At 50.8% G+C, this 25619-nt stretch overlaps 11 protein-coding genes across 11 annotated transcripts; 5 read left to right on the top strand and 6 right to left on the bottom strand.

Annotated features, from left to right (window-relative positions):
- The first annotated feature begins 136 nt into the window (after window positions 1-136).
- BDV17DRAFT_248379 (MICOS complex subunit MIC10) lies at window positions 137-1005 on the top strand. The gene is made up of 4 exons (XM_073756091.1): window positions 137-183; window positions 237-321; window positions 471-621; window positions 675-1005. Exons 2-4 carry the CDS (start codon window positions 247-249, stop codon window positions 722-724), a joined length of 276 nt encoding a protein of 91 aa, XP_073620951.1. The 5' UTR covers window positions 137-183; window positions 237-246; the 3' UTR covers window positions 725-1005.
- On the bottom strand, window positions 1006-3527 carry mac1 (putative copper-activated transcription factor GRISEA). The gene is made up of 3 exons (XM_073756090.1): window positions 3076-3527; window positions 2862-3022; window positions 1006-2804 (listed from the first exon to the last, which is right to left on the bottom strand). The coding sequence occupies exons 1-3, from the start codon at window positions 3108-3110 to the stop codon at window positions 1543-1545; spliced, it is 1458 nt and encodes a 485-aa protein (XP_073620950.1). The 5' UTR covers window positions 3111-3527; the 3' UTR covers window positions 1006-1542.
- A 218-nt stretch (window positions 3528-3745) lies between these two features.
- BDV17DRAFT_939 (putative mitochondrial outer membrane protein (Sam35)) lies at window positions 3746-4929 on the top strand. The gene is made up of 3 exons (XM_073765379.1): window positions 3746-4123; window positions 4174-4413; window positions 4466-4929. Exons 1-3 carry the CDS (start codon window positions 3866-3868, stop codon window positions 4868-4870), a joined length of 903 nt encoding a protein of 300 aa, XP_073620949.1. The 5' UTR covers window positions 3746-3865; the 3' UTR covers window positions 4871-4929.
- A 58-nt stretch (window positions 4930-4987) lies between these two features.
- On the bottom strand, window positions 4988-5908 carry BDV17DRAFT_278476 (class I SAM-dependent DNA methyltransferase; the record flags this gene model as incomplete). Its single annotated transcript, XM_073759541.1, has 2 exons — window positions 4988-5722; window positions 5801-5908. 2 exons carry the CDS (start codon window positions 5906-5908, stop codon window positions 4988-4990), a joined length of 843 nt encoding a protein of 280 aa, XP_073620948.1.
- Window positions 5909-6621: 713 nt separating this feature from the next.
- Window positions 6622-7716, bottom strand: BDV17DRAFT_907 (cell division control protein 14). The gene is made up of 2 exons (XM_073765321.1): window positions 7304-7716; window positions 6622-7255 (listed from the first exon to the last, which is right to left on the bottom strand). The coding sequence occupies exons 1-2, from the start codon at window positions 7557-7559 to the stop codon at window positions 6639-6641; spliced, it is 873 nt and encodes a 290-aa protein (XP_073620947.1). The 5' UTR covers window positions 7560-7716; the 3' UTR covers window positions 6622-6638.
- A 910-nt stretch (window positions 7717-8626) lies between these two features.
- Window positions 8627-10185, top strand: BDV17DRAFT_900 (FPP/GGPP synthase family protein). Its single transcript, XM_073765305.1, has 2 exons — window positions 8627-9265; window positions 9314-10185. The coding sequence occupies exons 1-2, from the start codon at window positions 8868-8870 to the stop codon at window positions 10077-10079; spliced, it is 1164 nt and encodes a 387-aa protein (XP_073620946.1). The 5' UTR covers window positions 8627-8867; the 3' UTR covers window positions 10080-10185.
- A 464-nt stretch (window positions 10186-10649) lies between these two features.
- On the bottom strand, window positions 10650-11794 carry BDV17DRAFT_868 (Smr domain-containing protein). The gene is made up of 4 exons (XM_073765263.1): window positions 11643-11794; window positions 11476-11576; window positions 11155-11405; window positions 10650-11088 (listed from the first exon to the last, which is right to left on the bottom strand). The coding sequence occupies exons 1-4, from the start codon at window positions 11671-11673 to the stop codon at window positions 10785-10787; spliced, it is 687 nt and encodes a 228-aa protein (XP_073620945.1). The 5' UTR covers window positions 11674-11794; the 3' UTR covers window positions 10650-10784.
- A 2520-nt stretch (window positions 11795-14314) lies between these two features.
- gpaA (guanine nucleotide-binding protein subunit alpha gpaA) lies at window positions 14315-16087 on the top strand. Its single transcript, XM_073764936.1, has 5 exons — window positions 14315-14387; window positions 14670-14866; window positions 14917-15259; window positions 15306-15862; window positions 15915-16087. Exons 2-5 carry the CDS (start codon window positions 14749-14751, stop codon window positions 15956-15958), a joined length of 1062 nt encoding a protein of 353 aa, XP_073620944.1. The 5' UTR covers window positions 14315-14387; window positions 14670-14748; the 3' UTR covers window positions 15959-16087.
- Window positions 16088-16576: 489 nt separating this feature from the next.
- BDV17DRAFT_278472 (uncharacterized protein) lies at window positions 16577-19799 on the bottom strand (the record flags this gene model as incomplete). Its single annotated transcript, XM_073759540.1, has 5 exons — window positions 16577-16646; window positions 16862-17688; window positions 17767-17941; window positions 18611-19261; window positions 19789-19799. The coding sequence occupies 5 exons, from the start codon at window positions 19797-19799 to the stop codon at window positions 16577-16579; spliced, it is 1734 nt and encodes a 577-aa protein (XP_073620943.1).
- A 1714-nt stretch (window positions 19800-21513) lies between these two features.
- BDV17DRAFT_248353 (uncharacterized protein) lies at window positions 21514-22114 on the top strand. The gene has a single exon (XM_073756089.1). The coding sequence runs from the start codon at window positions 21887-21889 to the stop codon at window positions 22100-22102; it is 216 nt and encodes a 71-aa protein (XP_073620942.1). The 5' UTR covers window positions 21514-21886; the 3' UTR covers window positions 22103-22114.
- Window positions 22115-22450: 336 nt separating this feature from the next.
- BDV17DRAFT_296891 (acyl--CoA ligase) lies at window positions 22451-24998 on the bottom strand (the record flags this gene model as incomplete). Its single annotated transcript, XM_073763400.1, has 4 exons — window positions 22451-23364; window positions 23416-23519; window positions 23585-23873; window positions 23938-24998. 4 exons carry the CDS (start codon window positions 24996-24998, stop codon window positions 23136-23138), a joined length of 1683 nt encoding a protein of 560 aa, XP_073620941.1. The 3' UTR covers window positions 22451-23135.
- Window positions 24999-25619: the final 621 nt, after the last annotated feature.

The raw sequence follows: 25619 nt of genomic DNA, 5'->3' as shown, positions 1-25619 counted from the left end.
CTCTCCCGAAGAAAAAAGTGGAAAGGCTGATAGAGCGGGCAGCGACTAAGCCTAATTTTTCCGACCGCCTTCCTTGCTCCCGGGCGGATCCAAAGCTCGAAACCGCCGCTCCTTGACGTTTGTTCCTTGTAATCCAACCCAATCCTTTACATATCTCGATCTGTTTGCTGCTTTTTGCACAAGGTATGGCATGGCCAGCCGATGATAGCTTGTACGAGCTGACATCCGACGTCTAGATCGATCACAATGGCCGACTCAAGCGACTCTCAGCCCATTGCCCGCTCGACCAAGCTCGTCAGTGAGGCCCTCCTCAACGAGAAGGTACGAAGCCCCTTCCGTCCGCGATATTCGTGTTTGCACAACATTTACTTTGCCTATCGGAGGCTCAATTCCAGGCCTCTTTGAGCACTTCCCCTCGAACCCGATGATCTTCCGAACAACCGGCTAACACGTGCCTTGTTTATCTCTAGTGGGATCGTGCCATCTCCTCCATGATCATTCGCTCTTCTCTCGGTCTGTCCTTCGGTGTCGTCTTCTCAGTGCTCCTTTTCAAGCGACGGGCGTGGCCCGCCTGGGTTGGTCTGGGTTTCGGTGCCGGACGTGCGTGGGAGGAGGCTGACGGTATGTCTCATTGATCTAGGGCGCAGAATTGAGGTTGCTGACAGAGAATCTAGCTTCTTTCCGCAGGGGCGACTCTCCCGTGAGGGAGGCTCTGCGTCGGTAAAGGGATTTGGGTATGCAGTCTGTGAATGTATGATACCTGTATAGCTGGACCGGAAACAGCGCTCCGCAACGGCATGGTCTTTTTATAAAGTTTAGAAGCAATTCTAGACCTGTGTTCTTCCGCAACTCGCGACTCAATGACAAATTCCTTTGTTTATTTCAATGGGCCTTTACAAACTGAACACTGTTCTGTTATCTAGTCTGGAGGTAAGGGCTTCAAGCGGATGAGGCCGCGAACTATGGACTGCGGAGTCAACTTTCTAGCAGTTCTTCAAATATCATTGTAAATGGTCGCACAGCGACAGAATATGTACCTAGAAAGGGTAAAAACAACCGCAGGTCACGTAAGAAATGATCGAGCCTACGACTTGATTTGTACTCATCTGCACCCGCTTCATGCGAAACCAAGACGCCCAGAGGAAAATGCAAAAAGATATCAGAGTCAAGTCCAGCGCAAGCCTTGTGCATCGCCAAATTGAGATTGCGGCATGCGAGGTTCTGATCCCAGAATGGCAAACCGGCAAGAAGAATTTGTTGGTGAGTACTCAAAACATTTGAGAGAAATATAGGGTGTAAATAGCCGTATATGCAGGAGAGAGTAGAGATGGGAGGATATAGGTATAAAGTATGGCTCGAATATGGGAAAGAGAAGAGTGTACACAAACAAGGAACCCAATGAACTCCAAGGTCTGACATGCAGGGGTATCGTGATCATGAATCATTCAAGTCGAGTGCAATAATGTGATAAAGGTCTCGGTGAAAGTAGCTAAGACGGAGATGTATGCCAAACACCTGAGAGAGTTGCTGGGAGCTGGAGTATTACGCATTACCGTGAGTTAAACAGCCGAGACAGCTGCAGTCAGGACCGCATTGACAATTGCCGGCCTCGCCAGCACAGGCCCCAGGCAAGCCAATTTCATACTCATAGGTGTAATAAGCGTCAGGAACCATGAGATTATCCGCCGAAATTGAGACAGGAGGCTGAACATCGTGCTCGACGTCGAATTGGACATCTTTGCCACCACAGCATGGTCCGGCGGCCGGCGTCAGGTCATGTGTATCTTCAAGCTTGGTTTTAGGTTCGACGATTGGCGAGCTCATTTGCGCTAATCCGTCGGTTTGAATGGTTTGCTGGCTGTCTTCCGCGGCGAGGGTCTGATCTTTGGCGATTATGCGTCCCATTTCCTGGACATGCTGCATCGTAACTTCATTATATGGATGATCCGGGCAAGCAAAGCAATTGCATTTGGGCCCACAGTTGCAGTTCTGGTGAGTGCCACTGGTGTGAGCTGTGAGATTGTGATGGGCAGAGCTCGGAGCGGCAACGGGTTCGGGATGCGGTATCTGATTTTGCGCAAAGTCAATGCTGGCAGGGTCTGCATAACCAATGGGCGGGATTTGCTGGGAAAATCCCGACAAATCAGGTTGATAACCGTTAATGGGGCCGTTTACAGACGAAAAGTATCCATCTATACTTGAGAATCCGGGCCATGCCGACGAAGAGGCCTCTGCGACAGGAGAGGCAGTCACTGGAGAAATAGCATATCCATTTGGTGCAACGATGCCCAGGCCTGTCTTGATGCTGTCCGGGCTTTCGCGACGAGAATTTGAGCAGCAAGAACCCCGCGTTTGTGTCGGCATAGGGGCCTCTACTTGCAAGGCCGGCTGTATGACGTTCATCTGGTAGGTACCATTTGCAAGCTCATTGCTCGGAAGCCCCATCTGGCCTGAAAAGTTGGTCGCAGCCGGAAAGACACCGGGAAGCGGCATTGTTCCGGCGACGGGGCTGTAGACGTTGCCCGAGGAATGGACCTGTGTATATGGATTCATTGTCGGTGGGAATCCAAACTGGAGTGCTTGCTGGTGGTATTCAGGTATCGAGTGGAGGGCTCTAGTCACCTGCTCTGGGGGCGTTTTGATTTGTTTTTTAATTGGCTTTTGGATTTTGCTTGGACTAGGACTAGCGGTACCAGCACTGGATGTAGTAGTGGTCGTATCCAAGGGAAGCTGGGCAACCGCCGGGGTGGGCCCGTTTTCGTCAAGCAGCATCTTGTAAACCGGTCTGCATAAACAACTTGAACCTGTCAAGAGGGAAACACTGAGTTCGCGCAGACCAACGAGATAAGGCGCAAACATACCCTTGGGAATGGCGACCATGAAGGCACCCAACTTCTTACAGTTGCAACTACCCTCAACATGAGGGCACTTAGACAACGGGCGTCCAGCCTTGCCGACGCTCACCATGAGGCGATCGAAATGGGCGCATTTAGACGAACGGTGGCCCCGAATGCAGGGCTCGCTAGTTCGGTTAGTCCTAAGCCTACATCTCAGACGGAGACATTGCGAGCTTACCAGGACCATTTGACTCCATTTTCATCGAAAGGCATGACGAGGGTTGTTGTTGACTGAGGACCTCCAGAATGTCAATCGAAGTTGCCGGGCGCCGATAGCACGCAATGCTACAAACGATTTACCCCACGACAACACCGATCTCTTGAGCGCGATAGGCAAGGCGCGGAGCCTTGAGTAACAGAGAAGATATCACGAACTCCAGGCTCCACCTATTATTCAGTATAAAGGCCGGTCGAATAAAACGGATGATTGGCATGCGGCTCGGAGTAACACATCCGAGCACAGGCGGAGGATAGGGCCGTCCAGACGGCCGGAGAACGGAGGTAGCGAGTGGACCATGAAACAATGCAGGCGCATCGGCTGGAATCGTGAGTGAAAGCCTAGCAGATCATTCAAATGGTCAAGAGGGCAGTTGCATGTGGTGTTTCGGGGATGAAGGTCGGAAGTGAAGGGCGCGGCAGCGGGGTTGTCAAGACCAGGACAGGCTCGGAATCCATTGAAAAAAAAGATACCCGCAGCCGCTGATTGGCGCCCGAGAGCTCTTTGTGCCTGTCTGCCTTAGTGCCTGAAATTTGGCGGCATCGAGTTTCCCAAACTAGAAAAATATTGGCGTCCGAAGGTTCCAGCCCGGCCGCTTCCCACGCTCCAGCTTGTCAACTCAACACCTTTTCCCTCAGTCGCGGATGGCCTTGGCTGCAGCTGTTTCTTTATACTTACCTCTGCCCACTTAGGATCTACTTCAGTCTGTCACTACCCGTCTTGCAGCTTCTCCCTCGCCGTTTCGCAGCCAATGAGCCACATTCACGAGGATCCCGTCGAACAGCGACCCGACAGCAGAAGGGAACCGCGCCGAGTCCGGGATATCTTTTCAGTACCTGCCCCAGTAAAGTGTGTATTCGACCGCTTTCCTCTCTTCACATACCCCGCAAACGACCTACCGCATCACCCATGGTCAACGCGACGAGGCAATAAACTATTTGTCTTCACCGATGCGGCCGGGGCTCGGCGAGGGCGGCCTTCCTTTAACCCGCAATGCCTCAAGTGGCAGGTATGACTATCTTTGCAATATCACAGGCGGAACTAACATTCCAATGGTAGGCTTACTTGAAATTCGTCGGAATCGACTTTGAACTCGTCCCATCAAACAACCACGCATCCCCATCCGGCGTCCTCCCTTTCCTCCTCCCCGCTCTGCCAATCGGCTCCGGCACGCCGATTCCTTCCAATAAACTGCAGAAATGGGCCATTGAGCAGGTCCACTGTGAAGAAGAACAGCAATTGAACGTGCGCTTCGAAGTATATCTGTCTTTGCTGGACAATCGGATACGGAATGCCTGGGTGCGTGCGGATGCTTTTCGCCATCTCACTGCTTGTGCTAATTGCGTGATAGCTCTACCACCTTTACATGAATCCTGATAATTTCGAAGCCGTTGCGCGACGTCTCTATGTCGACCCTTGCACAACCAACTCCGCCGTTCGCTCCGTGATAGCAGCACAATTGCAGCAGGCTGCGCGGGATGAACTACTCAAGTCATCGACGTATATCGATGTTAGTGCTTTAGAGGCTGAGGCGGCCGAGGCATTTGAAGCACTCTCAACATTGCTCGGCGATCAGACACACTTTTTCGATCGACCGCACCCGGGGCTATTCGACGCTAGTGTGTTTGCCTATACGCATTTGATACTAGACCGAAATATGGGATGGAAGTACAACAGGCTGGAGCAGCTATTAACACGGCACAGAAATGTTGTCCAACACCGGGATAGGCTGTTGGCGTACTTTGAGGAGAAATAGGTTTAAGCAAATGACCAACTGGTCCACATCCCTGTACAACATAAACTGACTGTTAACATTACCACGAATCAAAGATAGATCTCCATCAAGCACCATTTCTTAGGAAGATGAGACTATTCAGGCAGACCGCAACCTAAAACAAATCCCAAACCACACTGTAACACCTACCCACTTTCTCGTCCTTGCTCCAAGACTCTCCACCATCGTCTCATCTACCTTCCTCTCCCTCACCTTCTCCCCACCATCCAACGCCACAACCTCAAATCCAGCTCTCTCCGCAGCAGCCAAAACATCCCCAATTCTATGCGCATAGCTCGTAGGCCGGATCTTCGTCCCCGTCTTCTCATCCACAAACCCAGCCTGGCTTATCTTCCCCATCTCCGCATGCATATTAGTAACAAGGAAATACCCACCGGGTTTGATTAACCTCCTCGCACCCTCAAAGAACGTGTTCACTGGAATATGCTCTAGGACAAGCGTGGAAATTATTCCAGCTGCGCCAACGCTATCCAACGACCCAGAAAGAGACAAATCATCAGCAGAAAGTAAATCGTAAACACTCAGCGTAACCCTATTTCGAACCCCAGTCCCCGCCCCCCGCAAGGTCTCCCCAGCAACCTCCAACATCCCCGGCGACGCATCGAGCCCGATAACCCGCGCGTTGTTATGCGCCGCCTTTGCTAACTGTAGGGTATTCCGGCCTGTGCCGCAGCCCAGGTCTACAAGTGTGAGTTGTTTGTCTTTCTCATTCTCATTCGCCTTTGTCTGTACAAGATCCAGAAACCGTGGAAGCAAACTTCGCATCTCGATGGTGTCGAGCGCTTGTAGGAAGTTGCCGTCTGTGTCGTAGACCTGATTGGTTAAGGTAAGTTTTAACTTTTTATACTTTTCTCGTCGATGATTGTTTGGATGTAGGTCAGTCAAACATACCTCTGCCCATTTGTTATAAGCTTCGACGGTATCCATGTACTCCACTGCGTCTGCGGTTGCCTTCTTCCCGTCTTGGTGGCCAAGGGCTTCTTGGATGGTTTGGGCCATGCTTTGCTCGTTCGTTTGATAGGCCAAGGCGGTGATTCTTTGTTGTCTGTCGGGCTGTCTCCGGGATGAGGTGTTATGCTTCGTTGCCTGGCAGACCTGGACCAGTGGCTGAGTTAGTAATTGCACTGGGATTTTTCTCACATTTCACAGGGTCAATGGTAGTAATGTTTATTTCAAGGTCAGAAGAGTCTCGCTTATGGCTACCTCGGTTCCGGTTTTACGATACATAGATGAGTCACACCCTGAACCCCACAGGCTGTTTCTACTTGGCAAGTCAGAAGGTCTTATAGTGATGGTTTGATTTTAGCATGAGGTAATAAATTTTGAGTAGGCATTATCATCTGAGTTTAGCCGTCTGGATCGGCTATACCGGCTATAAAACCGTTATAGCTGAAAATAAGACATTGCAAGGAAAAGACGCTTCGAAGGCTGCAGCAGTTGGGCTAAGAAACGATTCGGCAGAAGCGAAGAGAGGAAAGAAGGCAAATGAAGGCAAAAAGAGATAAGAGAGCTGTAAAGATGTATGAAAGAAAAATGGAACATCGCTAGATTGCGTCGTTTGAATGCCGTGCCAGCCGGGGAGACGATAAAGAAAAAGAAGGCAGAAGGGAAAAAGAAAGAAACGAAAAGGAAAGCGTCAGGCAAAGCGAGAGCGAGCCATATACCCGTGATCCGTACACACCCCATCGCTCAATAAATCGTAGGCACGCATCCTTGCTCATCATTCGTATTAATAAACCGTAGCTCCAAAAGGCGCTGTCTCCTTGAGATCTTCCACAAGATCTTCCACGTTGCTCAGATATCTTCCCAGAAGAGACTGTTTCTCCTCGGTTGTGCGGGTATCGCGATTTCCTTTGCCATTGCCATGAGCTCCCGACACATTGGCGTTTCGTGATACTGGCCCACCTCCCAGCTTACTGGGGCTGCGTTGTAGAGCCGAATTAGGAGAACTTGGCGAGAGCATTGCAGTTTCTGGCATCAGGTAAAAGTACAGGAATTCAACCAGCTTCAACTTGACTTCGCGTGCTGTTGAGCGCTGTTTGAACAGCGAGGTAACTGTGAGAAGCCCATCCAGCTCCTCAAAGGTCCGCGTGTTGGCAGGGTGGTCCAGAAGGGCGGTGACAAGGGTGAGAAGGGTTGCAGATTGAATTGCGGGGCAATTGATCGGATCCAAAAGATCTAAAAGTAGGTTCATATAGATCTCGCGTGCAAATAGAATCCTCGAAGGCGGATGGAGCAACAGCACGCCTTGTATGAGGTCGAGAGTGGCCAGAATGAGGAGATCGTTGGTTCCACTACTTCCGCGACCAAGAAGATGCTCTAGACAGGTCACCAGACGCATTGCCACTGCGGTCGTTAGCACTATATCATGGATAAGTATAAGAGGGCACCCACCATTCCATTGGAATCCATCCTGAAGTTTGAAGAACTCACTGAAGGCAGGGTCATCTCTGAGCTCTGAGAGGGCTTTGCAGCCCGACTGTGGAGCGTTGAATAATAACGACGAGCCTCGTTTGTCAGACACCGGCCGTTTCGCCCTGGAGAGGCAAATCTGTGCGAGGAGGCCTTCAACCTGGCGCAACCCTTTGCGCACTTTGGTTGGCTCGTAGGAGGAAAGGTAGTCGAACGAATGCGCCAGTAGGGCTTCCATCAGTGGCGCTGGTAGCTAGTGTGATAGAGTTGAGAAGATCCCGGGAAAGGGACGTTGAGGCAACGAGAAGGAAGGGCGCAACAGTCTTAAGCTGGACTAGACCCTATCATGCCAAGCGGGCGAGGCTTATCTGGAGAACGGGCTGAAGAACAAGAGTGACTTTTATATTTATTGTGGGTAATAACAACCAGGAGGTTGGTAACAGCACATAATCACTATCGTCATATCCAGCTGTCAAGGTCGAGACTCGCCAGTCTCGTCCCTTGTGAGTGGTCCACGTCTGGTTGCTATGGGCGACCGTCCAGGGCCGCTACAATGCTTCAGCCCAACGCAGAGGCTGGGCGTTTAGGGAACTCCAATCAAGATGATGTCAAAGAGAATGTCTGTGACTCTCTTCAGAGGTTCTTGCAGTTATTTCTTATCATCTGCAGTGCACGAATCTGTTCACATCCGCTAAGCGCTCAACCTGCGGGGCGCAGGGACAACAGGTTGTCACGTTCGGGCGATATGTCTTATGCTTCACCTCCGAATCTCCTTGCAGGCGTCATTGGGCCGCTACCGTCATCGACTAGCTGGACATCTGTGCGCAGTCGGAGGTTCATGGTGATATTGGGAGGACACTACGGAGGTACTCCAGGTTGAAGCAGGGTCTTCTTCTCTCGAGTCATGTGACATGCGGCTTACCGCCCGGCAGCATGTGATACTACGTCACGTTGTGCCTGTCTATCTTTTCCATCTCCCCCGCATCGAAAAATGTTGGGGTTGGTTAAGAGACTCTTCGTGCAAGCTTTCTCAGCGCCAGAACCACTGTTCATCAGCGAGTGCTGGCTTACTTGCAGCTGCGGCAAGCTTGTCCGTCGTTCCTGAGTCACTGTGGCTTATTCATAAGCTTCACATTCTCCATCGGTCTAATACTGTTCTTTATCCGCCGCCCTCTGCCCACCCTCTGCCATCCCCTGACTCTGCATTACACAAACGTTGATCTCCAACGCATTTGCTTTGTCCAAGCATCTCTAACGCGCGCTCCTGTATACAGTACAAGGGCATACTCGGTAGCTTAATATTGCTCTAATATTGCCATCATCTATCTCCGCCCGGTCGATTCAGGTAATACAGCCCGTCGATCTCCAGCATCGTCTCTTTTTCGATACCCTGTACAGCGACTTCACTCGATACGACTCTCCGTCTATTTTCTCATAACGTTTCTATCTTCATCGTTCATAGCGAGTAGCTAGTTCTCCGAAAGAGAAATATCTCAAGGCAACCGCAATCGCCGAGGTATCGAAATTTCTTCGAGATTAGGCGGAAATGTCATCCGGCTCGCAGCTTCACTCGCCTCCGACGGTACCACCCCGCAGTAGTTCGCACAGGATGTCCGACGTATCTCCCCGCGATAAATCAACCCTCATGACACTTTTCGAAAAGGACAGGCTGTCCAACGGCGAGAAGCTTCAGACAAATACCGACATGTCTCGCGGCCACACCCGAAATCAGTCGAGCCTCGATGGCACAAAATATAAGGACGGGAAATGGTCCCGAGAGAACGAGGAAATAATCATGGGCCCCTATGACTATATGGTCCAGCATCCTGGGAAGGACCTGCGACGGCAGATGATCAACGCATTCAACGCATGGCTGAAGGTCCCACCAGAAAGCCTTGGGATCATTACCAGAGTGGTCGCTATGCTACATACATCTTCGTTGCTGTGAGCAGTTTCCATTACGTCTAAAGAAGTGGGGCTTACTGTCATTAGGATTGACGATGTCGAAGATAACTCTGTTCTCCGCCGAGGAACCCCAGTCGCACATAGTATCTACGGCACTGCGCAAACAATCAACTCAGCAAACTATGTATATTTCTTGGCCCTACAAGAGGTACAGAAACTTCAAAGTCCGGCTGCCATTGATATTTACGTTCAAGAACTCTTGAACCTACACCGAGGTCAAGGAATGGATCTATTCTGGCGAGACACACTTACATGCCCAAGCGAGGGCGAATACCTGGAGATGGTAGGCAACAAGACCGGAGGCTTGTTCCGACTTGCCGTAAAGTTGATGCAGGCCGAAAGTACCACGGGGAAGGACTGCGTGGCCCTAGTCAACGTCATGGGCCTGGTCTTCCAAATATGCGACGACTATCTCAACCTATCCAACACAACATATACCCAAAACAAGGGCCTCTGTGAAGACCTCACGGAAGGCAAATTCTCGTTCCCCATCATCCACAGCATTCGCTCCAATCCGGGAAACCACCAACTCATCAACATTCTGCGGCAAAAGACGAAAGACGAGGAAGTCAAGCGCTACGCACTGCAGTATATGGAGAGCACGGGCAGTTTCAAGCACACGCAGCGCGTTGTTCGAGACTTGCGTGCTAGAGCCTTGCAGCTCATTGATGAAATCGAAAATAGCGGGAATGGCGAGCAGCCAGAGGGGCACAATGACGGTGCAATGGTTTGTGCGATTCTCGATAAGATCACAGAGTCCACCTTGCATGATGCACATGGCGTGAGCGATTAATTAAGTTTATCTTCTTTTTTTTTCCTTTTTTTTGGCTGTATACCATATGGTTTGGATGGTGTATGGCTTTTCCATTGTGAGCGGTTTAGCGTCATTTACGACGTGGTTACGGATGACTTGCCTTGACTATGTTCATACTACACTATACCACATGAAATTACGATAGCTGCCTGCTCTAGTTGCGACAATTTGAATGCCAACTTATAGCTCTCATGACATACAGTCAAAGGCGCGACGGCTCTCGCGCCTTCCTGTTAGGCAGCATACCATGTGCTTCGAGAAGAGAAAGTGCGAAGCTGACCCCAAGGTCGCTCCTTCCATCCGGGCACTGGTGGGGAGCCATCGTACTTTCCTTTCTCAGATCCCGAGGTCATAACCCAGTCAGGGCAAGTGTGATCCATGGCGGGGTGTTGATGTAGGTGCTCGGTCGCTACTTACCATATGTGTATAGCCATAATTCCCCGATACCTCAGGTGCCGTACTAGGTGAAACTAGGGTGTAATTGCTTGCTCGAGGGGGTCGGTGTCAACGACCTAAACGAGTGCTAATCTTGGGTCTCAATCCGAGAAGTTTCTCAAATAGCAAACTGGGTATTATATTCTCATCCATCCTATCCTCTACCTAGGTATACTCTAACTCTGTCGTAGCCGCCGGCTATGTGTCATTATATAATGGTATCCCAAATCCAAGATAAATCCAAACCACCTACATAACAATGCAGCAAGCCTTTTCCAATTTCCGCAGGACGCGCGGCAGAATCGCGTTAACCACCTGCTCAACCTGGTCACCCTGTTGCTGATGGTGTTGTTGTTGTTGGTGATGTTGCTGCCCATGCCCATACGTCGGCTTCGAGGGAACATCGTCCGCCGAGCCACCAGTGAGATTGACATAGATTCTCCCCTCATTCTCCTCTGTCCTATATTGCAAGCCCAACTCGCGACAGACGCGCTCAACGCGTGGCTTGATCTTCTGCACATGGTTCGCCGAGTGATTTCCCTTGCCGACAATCCTACAACCCGTCAGTTATACCATATCAAGCAATCAGGTAGCGGAGTGGCCAGTAGGTGCGACATACACATGCAAATGATTCTGTCCATGACTGCGCGCATACTTGATCCTCTCTTCAAGAATATCCTCAGCTTCCTCAACAAACTGCCCATGGAGATCAATCTCGTCGTCATCAACGCGGCCCGGCGCGTTGTTCTCGCGGAAGATGAACTCTGATGCTTGTCGGTTATACTCCTCCATTTTGCGGCCGTGCGCCTTTCCCTGCTCGCTTAGTTCTTTTGCGCCCGCGCCGTCGCCAGACTGATAGGCTTCTTGAGACTATCATGAGCTGTTAATAATCGAGTTTAACATTATAGGGTGCGGCAATTGGGCTGGGTGGTAGACGCACGCGCTGGAAACAGGACCCCCGCTTCGCGGCTTCTTGCCGGGCGAGGTCACGCAGACGGTCATATTCGGCTTCGGCATCGTTGCTTTGCGAATGGTTGAAGGCTGGAGGCAGGTAAAAATGTTAGCGATGCTGCGGACCAAGTAGCAGGGATGCAGTGTGGTGTCTACCTCTCGGGCCCATGTAGGAGAGTTCGTGCATGGCGTCGACGCGTAAAATATTAGTCGCGACAATAATCGCGACGACCTAGGATATAGAAAAGCTAAAGATAACTCGAATTGAAAGCGAGCGTTGAGCGCCAGGAGTGAAGCTGAGTTGGGCGCAGGGCCAGGCTGAAAGATCTGGGAATCGCCGGGTGGAGTCTGGGCAACCACGATGCGATCGGATTTCCTGGCCCGGCTTCGGAGGCGACGACTGCGCTGCGTACCGTGGGTAGTACCTAGTCAACTATCCATGGATTGGTGTATCTGAAGAATGCTTGTATCTTCCGCCAAATTTATAGATACTGGTGGCCGGACAACTAGTTGCAATCCTGGCCATTGATTGCACTCGTGTCTGCCAGGAAATATATATTCACTCCTCATCTTACCCGCCCTAGTACAAACCCCGCCAAAAGAGCGCATGAACTGCAAGTATACTCTTTAGGCAAACAGCTTGGAGGAAATTTGTCGTCGTTACAATCAGCTCACTGGCTTCGATGTAGTGACAGATAAACAGCATAAAAAGTTACACTGCACAGGTATGTACCCGCACTGGCCTTGACCAACAAGAATCAAAACCAGTAGGTTTCTGTCTGTCTTCAATGCATGGGAGACGCATATCCGGACATAGAGTGCCTGCTAGAAGCTGTACATTCGTGCATCGTCCGAATGCTGCCAGTAGTACTCCAACTAGGCGCGAACATTCGTTCTTCATCAATGCTTATTCACTTGACACACCACAAAAGGACAACAAGTTCAAGACCAGATCTGGAGCTCACAGTGAGTCTTTGGAGACAAGAGGACGGCTTAGGCGCCCAAGAGAGTCAAGCCAATATAACAGCGAAAAGAATTGTAGATACGCTGTTCTGTACTCAGTCCTCGCCCCATGTACTTTGTACTCTCCTCCGTCCTATGGAACGTCAGCCAAGACAGGGTACTATTTTTGAAGATACTTTCGCACCGCATCGGCATCGCAGCACATATGCACATCTTTCATTTTTCTGCAACCTACAGACCTTGAAGCTGACTCGTGTTTTGGATAAATTTTGAGTCCTGGTGGCCAAGGTCTGATGGCCTGGTTCCTGGCTAAAACGCCAGCTCCACCAAGAAATCCTTCTAGTCGTGTTCTACGCATAGCGCTAGCCACGTTACGAGACTAGGCCCTCGTGGCAGTGGGCAGGAGGAGTCAGGACAGAGGCTAACCTTGGAAAGAGCCTTCTTGTGGCTTATCAGGTGATCAGCCCATCTTTCATGACACGAAGGGGTCTGAGAAGAAAATTTGGTCGTGCTTGTGGTCTCCAAGTTGTGATGTTCTTGCTCTTTGCTAGTGATCCGAGCACATGGCATGGTATGCCAGCAAGTCGGATTCGCTGGAAGCAAGCAAAAGGAGAACTTCCCTTGATCCGTGCCTCTGATACTCCTGAATCTTACTCTGGACTGACTCTGACTTGAATCTTATGGCCGTTGAGAACATCAAGTGCGGAGTCAGTGGTGGAGCATGGAGATTGCCATTATTATCGGATATGGTATGCTTGACGTGAATTAGGGAGGTCGACCGTTCCTTCCATGTGGCCACACCCACAACTTACGTAGCTGGAGATGCCGATAGAGATGTCATGCAAATATCGATAAGCCATACCTCAGCCTGACACCGTCGACAGAGACGAAAGCTCACCTCAGACGCACGGCCTTATGTTTGGCAGTGTTGGAAAAAGGTGAAACGGTTTTTTGACAGCATAGGTCCTCTGCAGGAGTCGGCCAGTCCGCAGGACAAAGGCTACTGGCCACTCGATTGCACAATTAACTTCCGCCAAGAGAACTAACAAAGTGTTTCTTAGGTCCCTGCTTATCCCATTCCAGTCCAGACTTCAGAACCATGCTGTTCAGTCTGAAGCTGATCTGCAGCAGGCGGAGATTAAACCCCAGTAGCTCAAGAAAGGTCGGCGGCAGTTTATCCTGGACAATGAGCATCAACCATGATTCGCCTCCTGTTTGATCTTTAGACAGTCTTAGGCTCTCTTTTGAGTTGTACAAATGTTTTTCAGTCCTCTATAGCCCTCTGTCTGTCTTATAAATCCACCTGAAACGAGGGTTTCCATACTCATTCCGTGCGATTGACCAGGACAGAAGCGGACTAGCGTGAGATTTCATCAAAAAAGGAGAGGTCGATTTGAGGCCGCAGATTGGGTCGTGAGACTTGCTCTCCACGAGGCCCCAGGCTGATTGGGCCAACCAAGAGAGTGCAACCAGCCCATCCTGGTTGTCTCTGACAATCGCCCCACCGCCCCCTTATTGCGCATTTCAGTCTTCAGCAGTTCCAGAAACGAGCGGCTGCCCCTCCCTGGCTCTTCTGCGGCCTCTGACTGGAAGGACCGCGCTCTCCCAAGCTTCATCTTCTCGCTGCTCTTTTCAGCGCTCTTTTCCCCTTCTCTTGTCTCTTCCCTCATCCCTGACCCGCCTCCAGACTGAGGTAGAGAGAATCGCTCCATCCTTCTTTTCTTTTTCTCTTCTTGACACAAATTGACACAATCATTGTCTGCGCCTGCTTTGTTCAGTCCTGCTGCTTATTGGCTGGCCTACCTGCTCTTAACTAATTCTTCGCCTCCTTTCGGCTTAACCACGACCTTCCCCTTACTTCAACATCTTCTTGCGCAGAATCGTCGCAATCACCAATTTGCAACACGTCTTCAACTTCTGGAAATCAGGATACCTTAGGTGAGCTCGTCCTGCCTCCTTTCCTCCATACACTGGGTTCCGGTTTGCCGCCCATGTCCCACGGTTCTGCCGTCTTGCCTTGGGTCTGCCATAGCCTCCTCGCTTTCATGCGATCAGAGCGAACAAAAAAAATATGGCTGGGCTTTGGGAATCATTGCATTATGCTCTTCAATGCTCGACCGTGGCTCCTTGCGGGCGCCTCCCGTTTCCTACCACGTTCAGGATAGCCTTGTTTCAAAATTCCGGTGCACGGAGAATTTGCTGACATTTCGCCTCTGACAGACACCCTATCCAACTCCCGTCGTTCAGCCCCCACCGCAACTTTTATCACCAAATTCTATCCCTCTGAAAAACCGCCAAAATGGGTTGTGGAATGAGTACCGAGGATAAGGAGGGCAAGGCCCGCAACGAGGAGATTGAGAACCAGCTCAAGCGGGACAAGATGATGCAGAGAAACGAGATCAAGATGCTCTTGCTCGGTACGTCTCTTCTGCCAACATCCATGAGCTATGCTTATATATTCCTACAGGAGCTGGAGAGTCTGGCAAGTCTACAATTCTCAAGCAGATGAAGTTGATCCACGAGGGCGGCTACTCGCGCGACGAGCGGGAATCGTTCAAGGAAATCATCTACAGCAACACCGTCCAGTCGATGCGTGTTATCTTGGAGGCTATGGAATCGCTTGAGCTTCCCCTGGAAGATGCTCGTAACGAATACCACGTCCAGACCGTTTTCATGCAACCCGCTCAGATCGAAGGCGACAGCCTACCCTCAGAAGTTGGCAACGCTATCGGTGCTCTTTGGCTCGACGCCGGTGTTCAGGAGTGTTTCAAGCGATCTCGTGAATACCAGCTCAACGACTCTGCCAAATAGTAAGCCTCCTGGCCCGTTTATTCACAAAATATACTAACAGGTCAGCTACTTCGACTCTATTGATCGCATCGCCCAGGGCGACTACCTCCCTACCGACCAGGATGTTCTCCGCTCCCGTGTCAAGACGACTGGTATCACCGAGACGACGTTCATCATTGGCGATCTGACCTACCGTATGTTCGACGTCGGTGGTCAGCGTTCCGAGCGAAAGAAGTGGATTCACTGCTTCGAGAACGTCACCACCATCCTTTTCCTGGTCGCCATTTCCGAGTATGACCAGCTGCTCTTTGAGGACGAGACTGTCAACCGTATGCAGGAAGCCCTCACCCTGTTCGACTCCATCTGCAACTCCCGCTGGTTCGTCAAGACCTCCATCATTCTCTTCCTCAACAAAATCGATCGCTTCAAGGAGAAGTTGCCCGTCAGCCCCATGAAGAACTACTTCCCTGACTACGAGGGTGGTGCCGACTACGCCGCCGCCTGCGACTACATCCTCAACCGCTTCGTCTCTCTCAACCAGGCCGAGCAGAAGCAGATCTACACACACTTCACATGTGCCACAGATACAACGCAGATCCGATTCGTTATGGCCGCTGTAAATGGTACGTTGCCATCTTCTCACGCCTGTTCGATTTCAATTACTGACTTTCCTAGATATCATTATTCAAGAAAACCTGAGACTCTGTGGTCTGATCTAATGACCTAACAGAAGTTTCTACCATTTAGACGGACGCTATGTGAATTGTATTTTTGTTTCTGTTGTCATACCATATTGCTTGCACATTTCATCATTTTTCGAAAGATCTTTCAATTGGCGTTGAGACTTTCAGTTTTCTACTTCTTATAATTCCTTTTCCTTTTCTTCTTTTCCTTTTTCTCTCAACACTCTCCTATGTCTTCCATTGTCTCGAGATGATATCTAGCCAGCTCTTTGTTTCAGCATCACCGATATCCACATGACAGAGCATGGACTTTCTTTTCATTTTATTTTCCACCTCTCTCCCTCGCTCTACAGCATCAGACGACCTGATCCAAGGTCGCCTGCACCGCCGTGTCTCTCAGTTTGCCTGGGATGGCCGCTGTCCTTTCCTCATTCCGGATTACATTTTCCTATCTCTTTGTCTCCCCTTTTTTTTTTGCGAATCGGATATCCCCACATTGTTTGGTGCGCTCGACATAACCTTTTTCCTGTCTTTGTGAATGGATGGGCTTGAAGGTAGAACAGTGACAGTGGGCGACAGCAGGCAGCTAGGCACAGCGGAAATGCCAGGCAGAGTCATCGGCATCTACACTGATTATCATGTCTTTTCTTTTTCTTATGTGTCATGTCCATGGTCGGTCATTGGTCGTATAATAGTTATATCGAAGTTCGAGTTTAAAAAAGTTCTCTATTCGTAATTTGTATTGTAATTGTACTCTTGATGATATGACTGACGGTTGATGAACGCCAAAACACCGTTAGATCATATAAACCAACCCATCGCTGCCGCTAAAATCTTCTAATATCAATAACCAAACAACTAAATCCCATAGCATAGGTGAAGTCAAGTTAAAACCTCAACTTCGGCCCAACAAAAACAATAAACACCGCAACAACCCACAGCGCAAAAATCCATGCATAAAGCATCATCCTCCCCCACCAGCCCTTCCCCTCCGTCATGCGCCTCAACAACCCCATCCTCTTCTCCGCAGCAGCGAGATTCCCCGTTGTGCGATCGAGGCCCTCCGCGGCTCGGGCGAGGACCGACTTCTCGGCTTCCAGAGAGGCCTGGAATTGCTGCGAGGAGGTCTTGAGTTGCGTTGCGAGGTTGAGGAGGGACGACGTGAGGGTCTCTTGTTCGGCGCGGTCGGTCGAGAGGGCTTCTTCGGTTTCTGCACCTGTCCCTTGGCTGTGGTTTGGGGTTGGTTCTGAGGGGTGGTGGCGGGATGTGCCTGTTGCTGTTGCTGTTGCTGCTTTTGATGTTGATGTTAAAGATGGAGTGTTATGGTGTCTGTTTCGGAGGGCCGGGGTAGGAGCGGTAGGCGCGGGAGCAGTTGGCGTCCGTGACGAACTTGCTTCGACTGTATTCACATTCGCAACAGTAGCAGTAGCAGTAGCAGATGGCGCCGTCGCATCCAAAGTCCCCTTCGCATCATCCCCCGGCACAACCTCATCAGTCGTACTCGCGCCCTCAGGTGTCCCTAGAACATCCTCAGACCACAAGTCCTCCGCATCTTCATCATCCTCTTCAAACCCCCACGCGCTCCCCCTACTCGAAGATCGGACCTCCTCCTCGGCCTGAATCTCATCAAGGACATTCTGTAGCTGTTTCAGCGTCTGCCGGTTTCGCGAAAGTGTAGATTGGAGCTCGTGCCGGCGGTCGGCGGGTTTTATCTGTGGTAGGCTTCGCTCTAGGGCTTGGAGGCTTGCGCGGGCGTATTCTATGTTCTTTGTAATTGTAATGTTAACTATAAGTCTTTGGTATGTGTAGGATAGAAGTTGGAGATGAGACTGGACTGGACATACCGCGCCCACTCTAAGCCGGTGGTCCTCGGACCGCCGCAATGATTTGAGATCGGCATTCGGGGAGAGAACGTTGTGTTCGAGACGGGCGATGAGGCGGGATACATTGAGGGCGGCGAGGTCCGAGGGGTCGGTTGTAGCTGGGTAGGTGGTGAGGGTCATCTTGCGGAGCGGAGCTCTGGACTCGGAAAACCGAGCTGTTTTTTCGGGGGAATATTGGTTATGCACGGTTCGAGTATTGTTTTCTTGATGGTGAGAGGGGAAATGAGGGGCTGAGAGAAAAGAAAAGTTGGGCATTCCAGTTCATGGTCGCATCTTGTTGACTTGTTGCTGCAGGCTGTTCCGCTGTTCGTCTGCAGCCTATCAAATGGTTCCGCTGTCTCCTTGGTTGATGACTAAGCTCGATGTACCTGGGGCAAGTATGTCGATTGGCTTTCTGGGTTTTTGTTCTTCCATGAGGTGATGTCCATTAGATGCCAGGTACGGAGGACGATTTCTGTACAGAGGAAGAGATTGAGTCAAGTACAATTAGCGAAGAAGGATGTGTGTCTTATTGATGATCCGTCATATCTAAGGTCGTCGCTCATTGCTGGCCTCGTGGTGGACCAACGACACAATGTTGTCTCCATCGACCTACATTTGTTTGTGGCAAAGGCAAAAAGAATAAAGCTGAAATTCGAAGCAGAATACCCCCAAGGCGAAGCGGCCGAAAGAGAAAGAAAAACGAGTAAAGGAATTACCAGATGCACCCATAGAAGAATGTGATAGAAAAAGTCAGAGAAAACCACCCGAGTCCTGAGCTACTCATGCAAGTAAAAAAATGGATTAGCTGTATTCAATCACCCACCGTCGCCATGTGCGGACACCCTCTTCGTCCACATCGCGTAGAAACTGGACCTGTTGGCTACGCTTCTGGACCGACTGCGCTTCACCGGAGTCCGGTGAACTGGGAAGTTCCCGATCAAATCCATCGGCGCTTGGACTGATTAGGGGAGACGTAGCCTGCGACGAATCATCGGTCTGCGTGGGAGAGCTCTCAATCCCGGATGGCTGGTTGAGGTCCGTTCGCCATGCCACTGATGCAGATTCCAGGGAGTTTGTGCCAGAAGAGCTCGTCGGCCGCACGTGTTCATTGTCGTGCTGATATTGCCTGGGATTTCTCCGCTCCTGGGTCAAGACAGCGGCAAGATAGCCACTCGGAGGCAATGAAGATGAATGGGACAGAGGCCGCAGGATATCGCAAGCAGAAGGAAGATGCGCACGATAGTGGGTGGCGTCCATCGGGTGGGCGAAGCCCTCGTTTGTTGCACCAGAGGTCTGTTTGCCACCACTTTTCTCTGATTGCGTCTTCATTTGCCCCTCTGACAAAGTGTATCTTGTCCGTTGTCGATGTCTGATACGCCGAACAAGAAAGAAGGCGCAGATTATGCAGATGACCGGGTATATTATCCCTAATGATAGATCCCTGGAATCATAGAAAATGGTCGACTGATCATGCCTAGAGCACATTTCCGGTCCAGCACGCGCCTCTGTCCAATATGATCCTCTTTCTGATATGCTACCTCTCTCGACTGGCCAGATGACGTAGTCCGTCCAGCATCGACCTAAGGCGTTTGCTGAAAGCCAGGTGTATATTCCCCTTCGAAGAGTATCGAGGCAGTTGTCGTATCCTTTTTAGGAGAGGTTGAACCTTGACTACCGTCGACGTCCGGAAAGAGCGAAGAATAGAAGCAAAGGGCTCTGAAGCTCAGCGTTGAAGGAGGATATATGATGTTCACACGAATCGAAGCGCCCTCACTCTGCGAAGGAAGATGAGAGGAAAAGATGGCATGATCTAATAGCCGGCCTACCTTTTTGTAGTTGGCGCAAATGAGAAACTCCGAATGCAGGGCCAACAACAAGGCCCCAGCGGTAGCTTACTTGTAACTCATGTTGAATGGCTTGATTCCCAAAGAGGGAGGGGACCCTCTCGGTCCAGCTGTGAGATTGTCAGCCACGAGAGCTTATGCAGCGAGTCGAGCTCACGAGAACGCCATCGAAGAGGGGCACTGGGTCCCAAGAACGCAAAGGAAAGATTCAGGTGCAGGAGGTTTCAGCTGTCCAAGTGATGCGCCACCTCTCCAAGCCGGCGTTGGTGAGACTTCTCCGTAATGGCAAAGTCCCACTAGTTCGCTAGGGGCGATTTGCTGGACTGTCATTCGACGAGGACGCGTTAAGGCTGCCTATGCGGCTCGATTGCGAGCAAGGAAGTTGATCTCGCTTGGGGGCGAATCAGCAGGGCGACTTCGAACTAAGGAACGCGGCAGGCAGCTCCATCGCGACTCAAACGAGGCGGTGGTCTGGCAAGTGGAGGACGCGGAACACTGAGACGTGGAGAGAATGTCGACAGCGACAGCGGCTGTCGTCGCTCGATCGAGTTAACGCAGTCCCGTGATTTTTCTACTATAGTGCTCGCTCCCTCTTTCCCTTCTTTTCTCTTTCGCTTAAATGATCTCTCAGCTACGCCTTCGTCGATCGTGGCGGAATCGATCACATAACCTTATTCCGCACATCAGCTCGCCATCTGCATTGTCCTTGTGCCTTCAAGGTCCAGGCCCAAAGCGGGACGGCGGCCGTCAGGCATTCCCAGGACCCAGTACTATCAAACCCCGGTCTCCTTCGACTGAAATAGATCTGCCTGGCAATTTTACGCATCGCAAACACAAGATCTTCGCTTTTAGTGACTCTTTTGGGCCCAGCGATGCGGTTACCCCAAATGCTGCATGCACGTCGTCGATCATGACAATTCTATAGGCACTTCTTGGATTCCAAATCCTTCAAGCATCCCACGCAATCATGGCAGTGACTTCCAGCCAATGACCAAAAAGAGATCGCAATTTGGCACTTGAAATCTGCATAATGACTTGTTTTTGTGGTATTGATCAAGCGATCTCCATCGTAAACTGCCAATCTTCTTCTCAACACGCGACCTCTAACTTGTCATAGAATTGACGAATTTGTGCGATTTGCTAATGATCGTCAACTATTAAACCTAGAAACAGTTCAACAGCTGGTATTCATCCCAGGTATCTCAGCACAACAACCATACCGGCCGGCAACTTAGGCCTGACGAAGCGGCCACGGTCAGGTCATACTCTGCACGAACCCAAACCGGTTGAATCCCGTTACTGTTGAATAAACAAATTCTCGAATGTTAAAGTTGCATTGGGACGTCCGCAGACCTTGGGAGAAACTTTGGATGCTGAGCACAGTATCCTACAAGAAAGAGGATGTCACTCTGATCTGTAGTCCTCTTGTCTGCGCCTGGCCGTTCTACCATCGATCGACATTTAGCGTTTGATAGTAGTGCTGGTTTCAGTACTTTGACGTTTTCAATATTGATTACTTCTGTCGTTGCATCGAAGCTCTCTTTGAACAGTGTTGGAGGCGCAAGAATTTGAATTTCCACGCTGCAGTCGTTGGTATTGAACCTTGTATGATCGGTCCTGGCTTCAACTTGAAAATCGGGAGATGCTCGCAGAAACCGACGTGCAGCAGCGGTTTGTCCTTGAGGGACAACAAAGTCGATGGCCTAGCATCACGCATGCGCCCCCGCTGACAACGGCATAATTCTCAAACTGATCGAGTGCAGTCGCTGTCGCTGTGGCCGCCGAGCGGAGCTTCACTGGGTCGTGTAGTATGCGTGCTGATGGTGTGATATCGGCTGCGGTTCGCTACTGGCGCGGTCATGATAGCTCCAACTCGCGGCGAAGCCACCGACCTCGGCGGGAGTGCAGCCCCTATCCTTCCTAGCCCCGCTGCTGTAGATAAATAGTGGTAGGTAGCCCGTCTCACTAGGAGGGAGGCAAGCGACTGTCAAGGCCTTTGGTCTGCGACTTCGCTGCCCTCGGGCCAGCCATGGCCCACGGCTCGAACCAATCGACTTCGTTACTAGGAGTGTTACCACAATGGTATGGTATCTCTGGAGATGAAACCCTTGAAGGTTGAAGTTAAGTCGCACTAGTCGAGGCTTGACGAGCAGGACGGCGCACTCTTCAGGTATAGCTGCTTAGATGTAAGTTTGGTTAGGGGATAAGATGTGGTGTCGTTAGACTTAGGTGCCTAGGAAGAGTTCAGAAAGAGGATGAATAGGCAGTATCAATTCATCCAAGGTCACCTTTCTCGATGTACAGTTTGGAACATTTGTATAAGGTCGGCAGCACTGCAGGCAGTAATCAGAATACTAGGCATCGCCATTATATTATGCTGCCTAACTTTTGTGAGGGCTCTTGAACAGAGGACGAAGCACGTGCACGGCCGCGACGGTCTCACCCGGCGGGCGATTCCTCTCCAAACTTAATCCAAACAACAAACGCGACCGCTCGAGTATAGCCCATTCGGCAGCGGGATCAGAGGGAACCGCCAAAGAAGATCAAGAAAATCACACTCTGGGTCCACCGGCGCATGGCCGTTGACACTGCTGGCACCGCAGATTCACTGGCAGGGCTGAGATACAGATTTTGCTTGGTACTCGACGACCGCAGGATTCCTTATGTATCTGGTTCGAGAATGCCCTTCGCCATCATGGAGTTCCCACAGCAGTCTTTGATCTGTTTCTCCTAGTCTCAGATATTCAGTCGGCCGCAAAACACCTTGTCAAAGTCGGATGGACGGTTGATGCAGAAAAGCCTTGCCGTCTTGGAATATCAGTGAAAACCGACACCCGCTCAGTCACTGATTTCCCCTGACCGTCGCACGACAACCGTTCTGTTAGTCGCATCAGACTGGAAATTCCTTCTCACGCCCGACTCATGTCTCATGGCGGTGCCAATATCTGATGAACAGCCAAGCCGGTACCTGTTATTCCAACACCGCCTGCCCTTCTGGATTCCCTTGAGAGCTGGATGGATGATTCTAGCGATGATGGCCAATTACTAGCGCATTTAGCCGTTCAGTACAGCTATATACGGTCATATACCTGCGCTGAAACAACGGTCATCTGCTGACCAGCTCAAGTACGAGAACCGTCAATTTCATTGTGACATCCTTGCAGGAATGCAACCAGGCACTATCCCTTTCAGAGAACACCAACGCGAGGTCCGAGAGGCGCGACGTAAGGGTCAAAGTAAGCTACGAGAGTGCTCAGTATCCCGCGACCATTATCTACTTGCCGACGTGTGGGCAAAGGTATGCAAGAGTCTACCGTCACCGCCGCCTGAAAGAACAACATATTAGGGTGATCTGTTCAACTGAGATAATAGTCAGAGCTGGAGCCAGGGACGATCTCCTCAAGGCTCAGTGATTGCATTGTGAAACGCAAGCTCACCGCTGTCAACATTACATGGATCTCTAATAGACAAAGTGCTCTATAATCCCGCTCGGTACCTGGGGTTTCAGATTTTCGCGCTGATCGCTTTCATCTCTTGTTTGGCTTGTTCACGAAGTGCTTTCCTCAGTATCTTCCCGGAGGGATTCTTCGGAATTGCATCTTGGAGAACTACTCCGCCGGTAATGCGTTTGATCCGTGACACTTTGCCGTCCATGAAAGCTGTGATATCTGTCGCAACAGCTGTCTTCCCCGGTTTCAGAACGACATAAGCTCGAGGGGCCTCGTCATCGTTCCTGTTCCATGCGTTAGCTTGGTTTGTCTGAAGGTCAGCCCTTATATCTTACCATGGTACTCCAATGACAGCTGCGTCAGCAACTGCTGGATGTTCAAGTAGGATGGCTTCCAGTTCCGCAGGCGCCACCTGGTTGCCCTTCACTTTGATGAGCTCCTGTTGCAGTTCATTGTCAGTAACAGCATGACTTTTCGGGGTGCTCAACAAGATGAAAGACGCACCTTTTTCCGATCGACTACATGGAACCTTCCTTCCTTGTCGACGAACGCGATGTCTCCTGTTTTCAGCCATCCATCCTCGGTCTTGGTCTCCTTGGTGGCTTGTGGATTTCTCCAGTATCCTTTCATAATATTCTGGCCCCTTACCCACAGTTCCCCGCGCTGGTCCCGGCCCAGCTCCGTCATCCCATCATCGGCCATGATCTTGGCCTCGCAGTTGGCATTGAGCTCTCCAACTGATGCCGAATAGCTCTTCTCGTTAGGATTCCAACCGAGGATTGAGCATGTGGTCCTATACGACGGTGTATATCAGTCAGCGAATTCATTCGGCAATATCAAGCAGAATGGCCGCATACTCTGTCATTCCCCAACCTTGTTTGATGTTGATCCGACCAGGCGGCCACAACGCTTCGACCTCTTCGCACACTTCTCTTCCCAACGGCGCAGCTCCACTACCAACGGATTCCACGCTGCTCAAATCATACTTCCCACTTCTTACAGCGGGGTGCTTTGCCAGCGCAACGATCACCGGAGGGACTAAGATATAGTCCGTAATGCGATACTTCTCAGTGTATTCGAGCATCTTGATGAAATCGAATTTCGGCATGATGTAAACGGGTACACCACGGTTCAGAGCAGCCGCAATGAAGATATTCTGCGCCATCGCGTGGTACATCGGCAAGAAGCATAGCCAGCGTGCACGCTCTGTTCTCTCCTTATAATCCGGATACTGGTGGGCCAAATAGTTATATTGCAGCATGTTGGCAATATAATTCTTGTGCGATATCATCACACCCTTCGGTCTGCCCGTTGTCCCCGACGAATAGTTGAGCGCAAGGGTCGTATTGGATTTTTCCGGCGTATTCAACTCATCCCAAGCGAATCCGGTCCCCTCCTCAACAGAAGCAACCAGCTCTCCCCAATACGGACAGCCTTTCTTCCCCTCTCCCTTGCCATCATAGATGGCATTATTGAAGACAAATACCTTGTCCTTACCCAGCCCCGCCAACTTAGCAGCCTTTATCCCCGTGTCGAGACTATCCTCCGCGCACAAGAGATATATCGCCCCGCTATCCTCCAACTGGAACGCCAGCTCTCTGGCCACATAAGTAGGGTTTGCACCGGAGAAGACCCCACCGGCCATGATAATCCCCATAAAGACAATAGGGAAGAAAAGGTCGTTCCCGGAAAAGAGGAGCACCCTGTCGCCTTTATGCAGACCGGACTTGCGTAGCCCCGCTGCGAATCGCTGGCTCCATAGTCGGAAGTCGTGAGTGGTGAAGTAATGGGTGTCTGGGCGGGCTGCCTCGGAGAAGGATCGGTGGGTTTTGGAGAGGGGATGTGTGGGCGAGGTGAGGAGGAGAGAGGCTAGATGTTTATCGGGGACGTCGATTTGCCAGCGCGATTTGAACGGCATCTTTGCTCTATTTCTGCGAGGTTTGACGGTTGGATGGTAGCTGTTGGAATTGTGTCGATTACCGCGGCAACTAATGCAATGGTGTACGAACTCTTATAAAAGCAAATATCCAAGCAGATCAACAGAAAAAGCAATGAGGACAAAGAACCCCGCGCAAACCAGGAAGCGCGCAATTATATATGCATCCCTGGTCAGGATTCGTAAGGATTCTCCGCAGTTTCCCCAGCATCGCCATCAACTAGCAGTAGCAACCTCAACCACTCCTACTCTACTCCACACTCCCCGGTCAGAATAGCCATGATTCGACGTCCCAGTGAAAAGTGTCAATCCAGCGCGTGATAGCCATGCTTGCTTGCGGAAGCTCCAACGGGACCAACGGCCCTGTTGGAAAGCTCTAGCAGGGCTCCCCGCATGAGCATTCGGCTATTCCACACCGAGAGCCAATTAGCGCACGGGGTTGTCGTTGATCCCGAGGGATAAGTTGTTGCTGACCTCGGATGCGCGAGAAGGCGATAAGGACTTTGGGATTAGAATTCTGGGATTGGGCGGTGTTGCTGATAGCGAGGTGGATTGAATTCAGAGGACAATATCCCTTGGATAGGGTAGTGTAACGGTGGTTTA

Source organism: Aspergillus undulatus (assembly GCF_047715775.1).
Source record: "Aspergillus undulatus strain CBS 261.88 unplaced genomic scaffold BDV17scaffold_1, whole genome shotgun sequence".
Taxonomy (NCBI): Eukaryota; Fungi; Ascomycota; class Eurotiomycetes; order Eurotiales; family Aspergillaceae; genus Aspergillus; species Aspergillus undulatus.
Note: the sequence above shows the minus strand (reverse complement) of the source record. Positions and strands in the feature narration are given on the sequence as shown.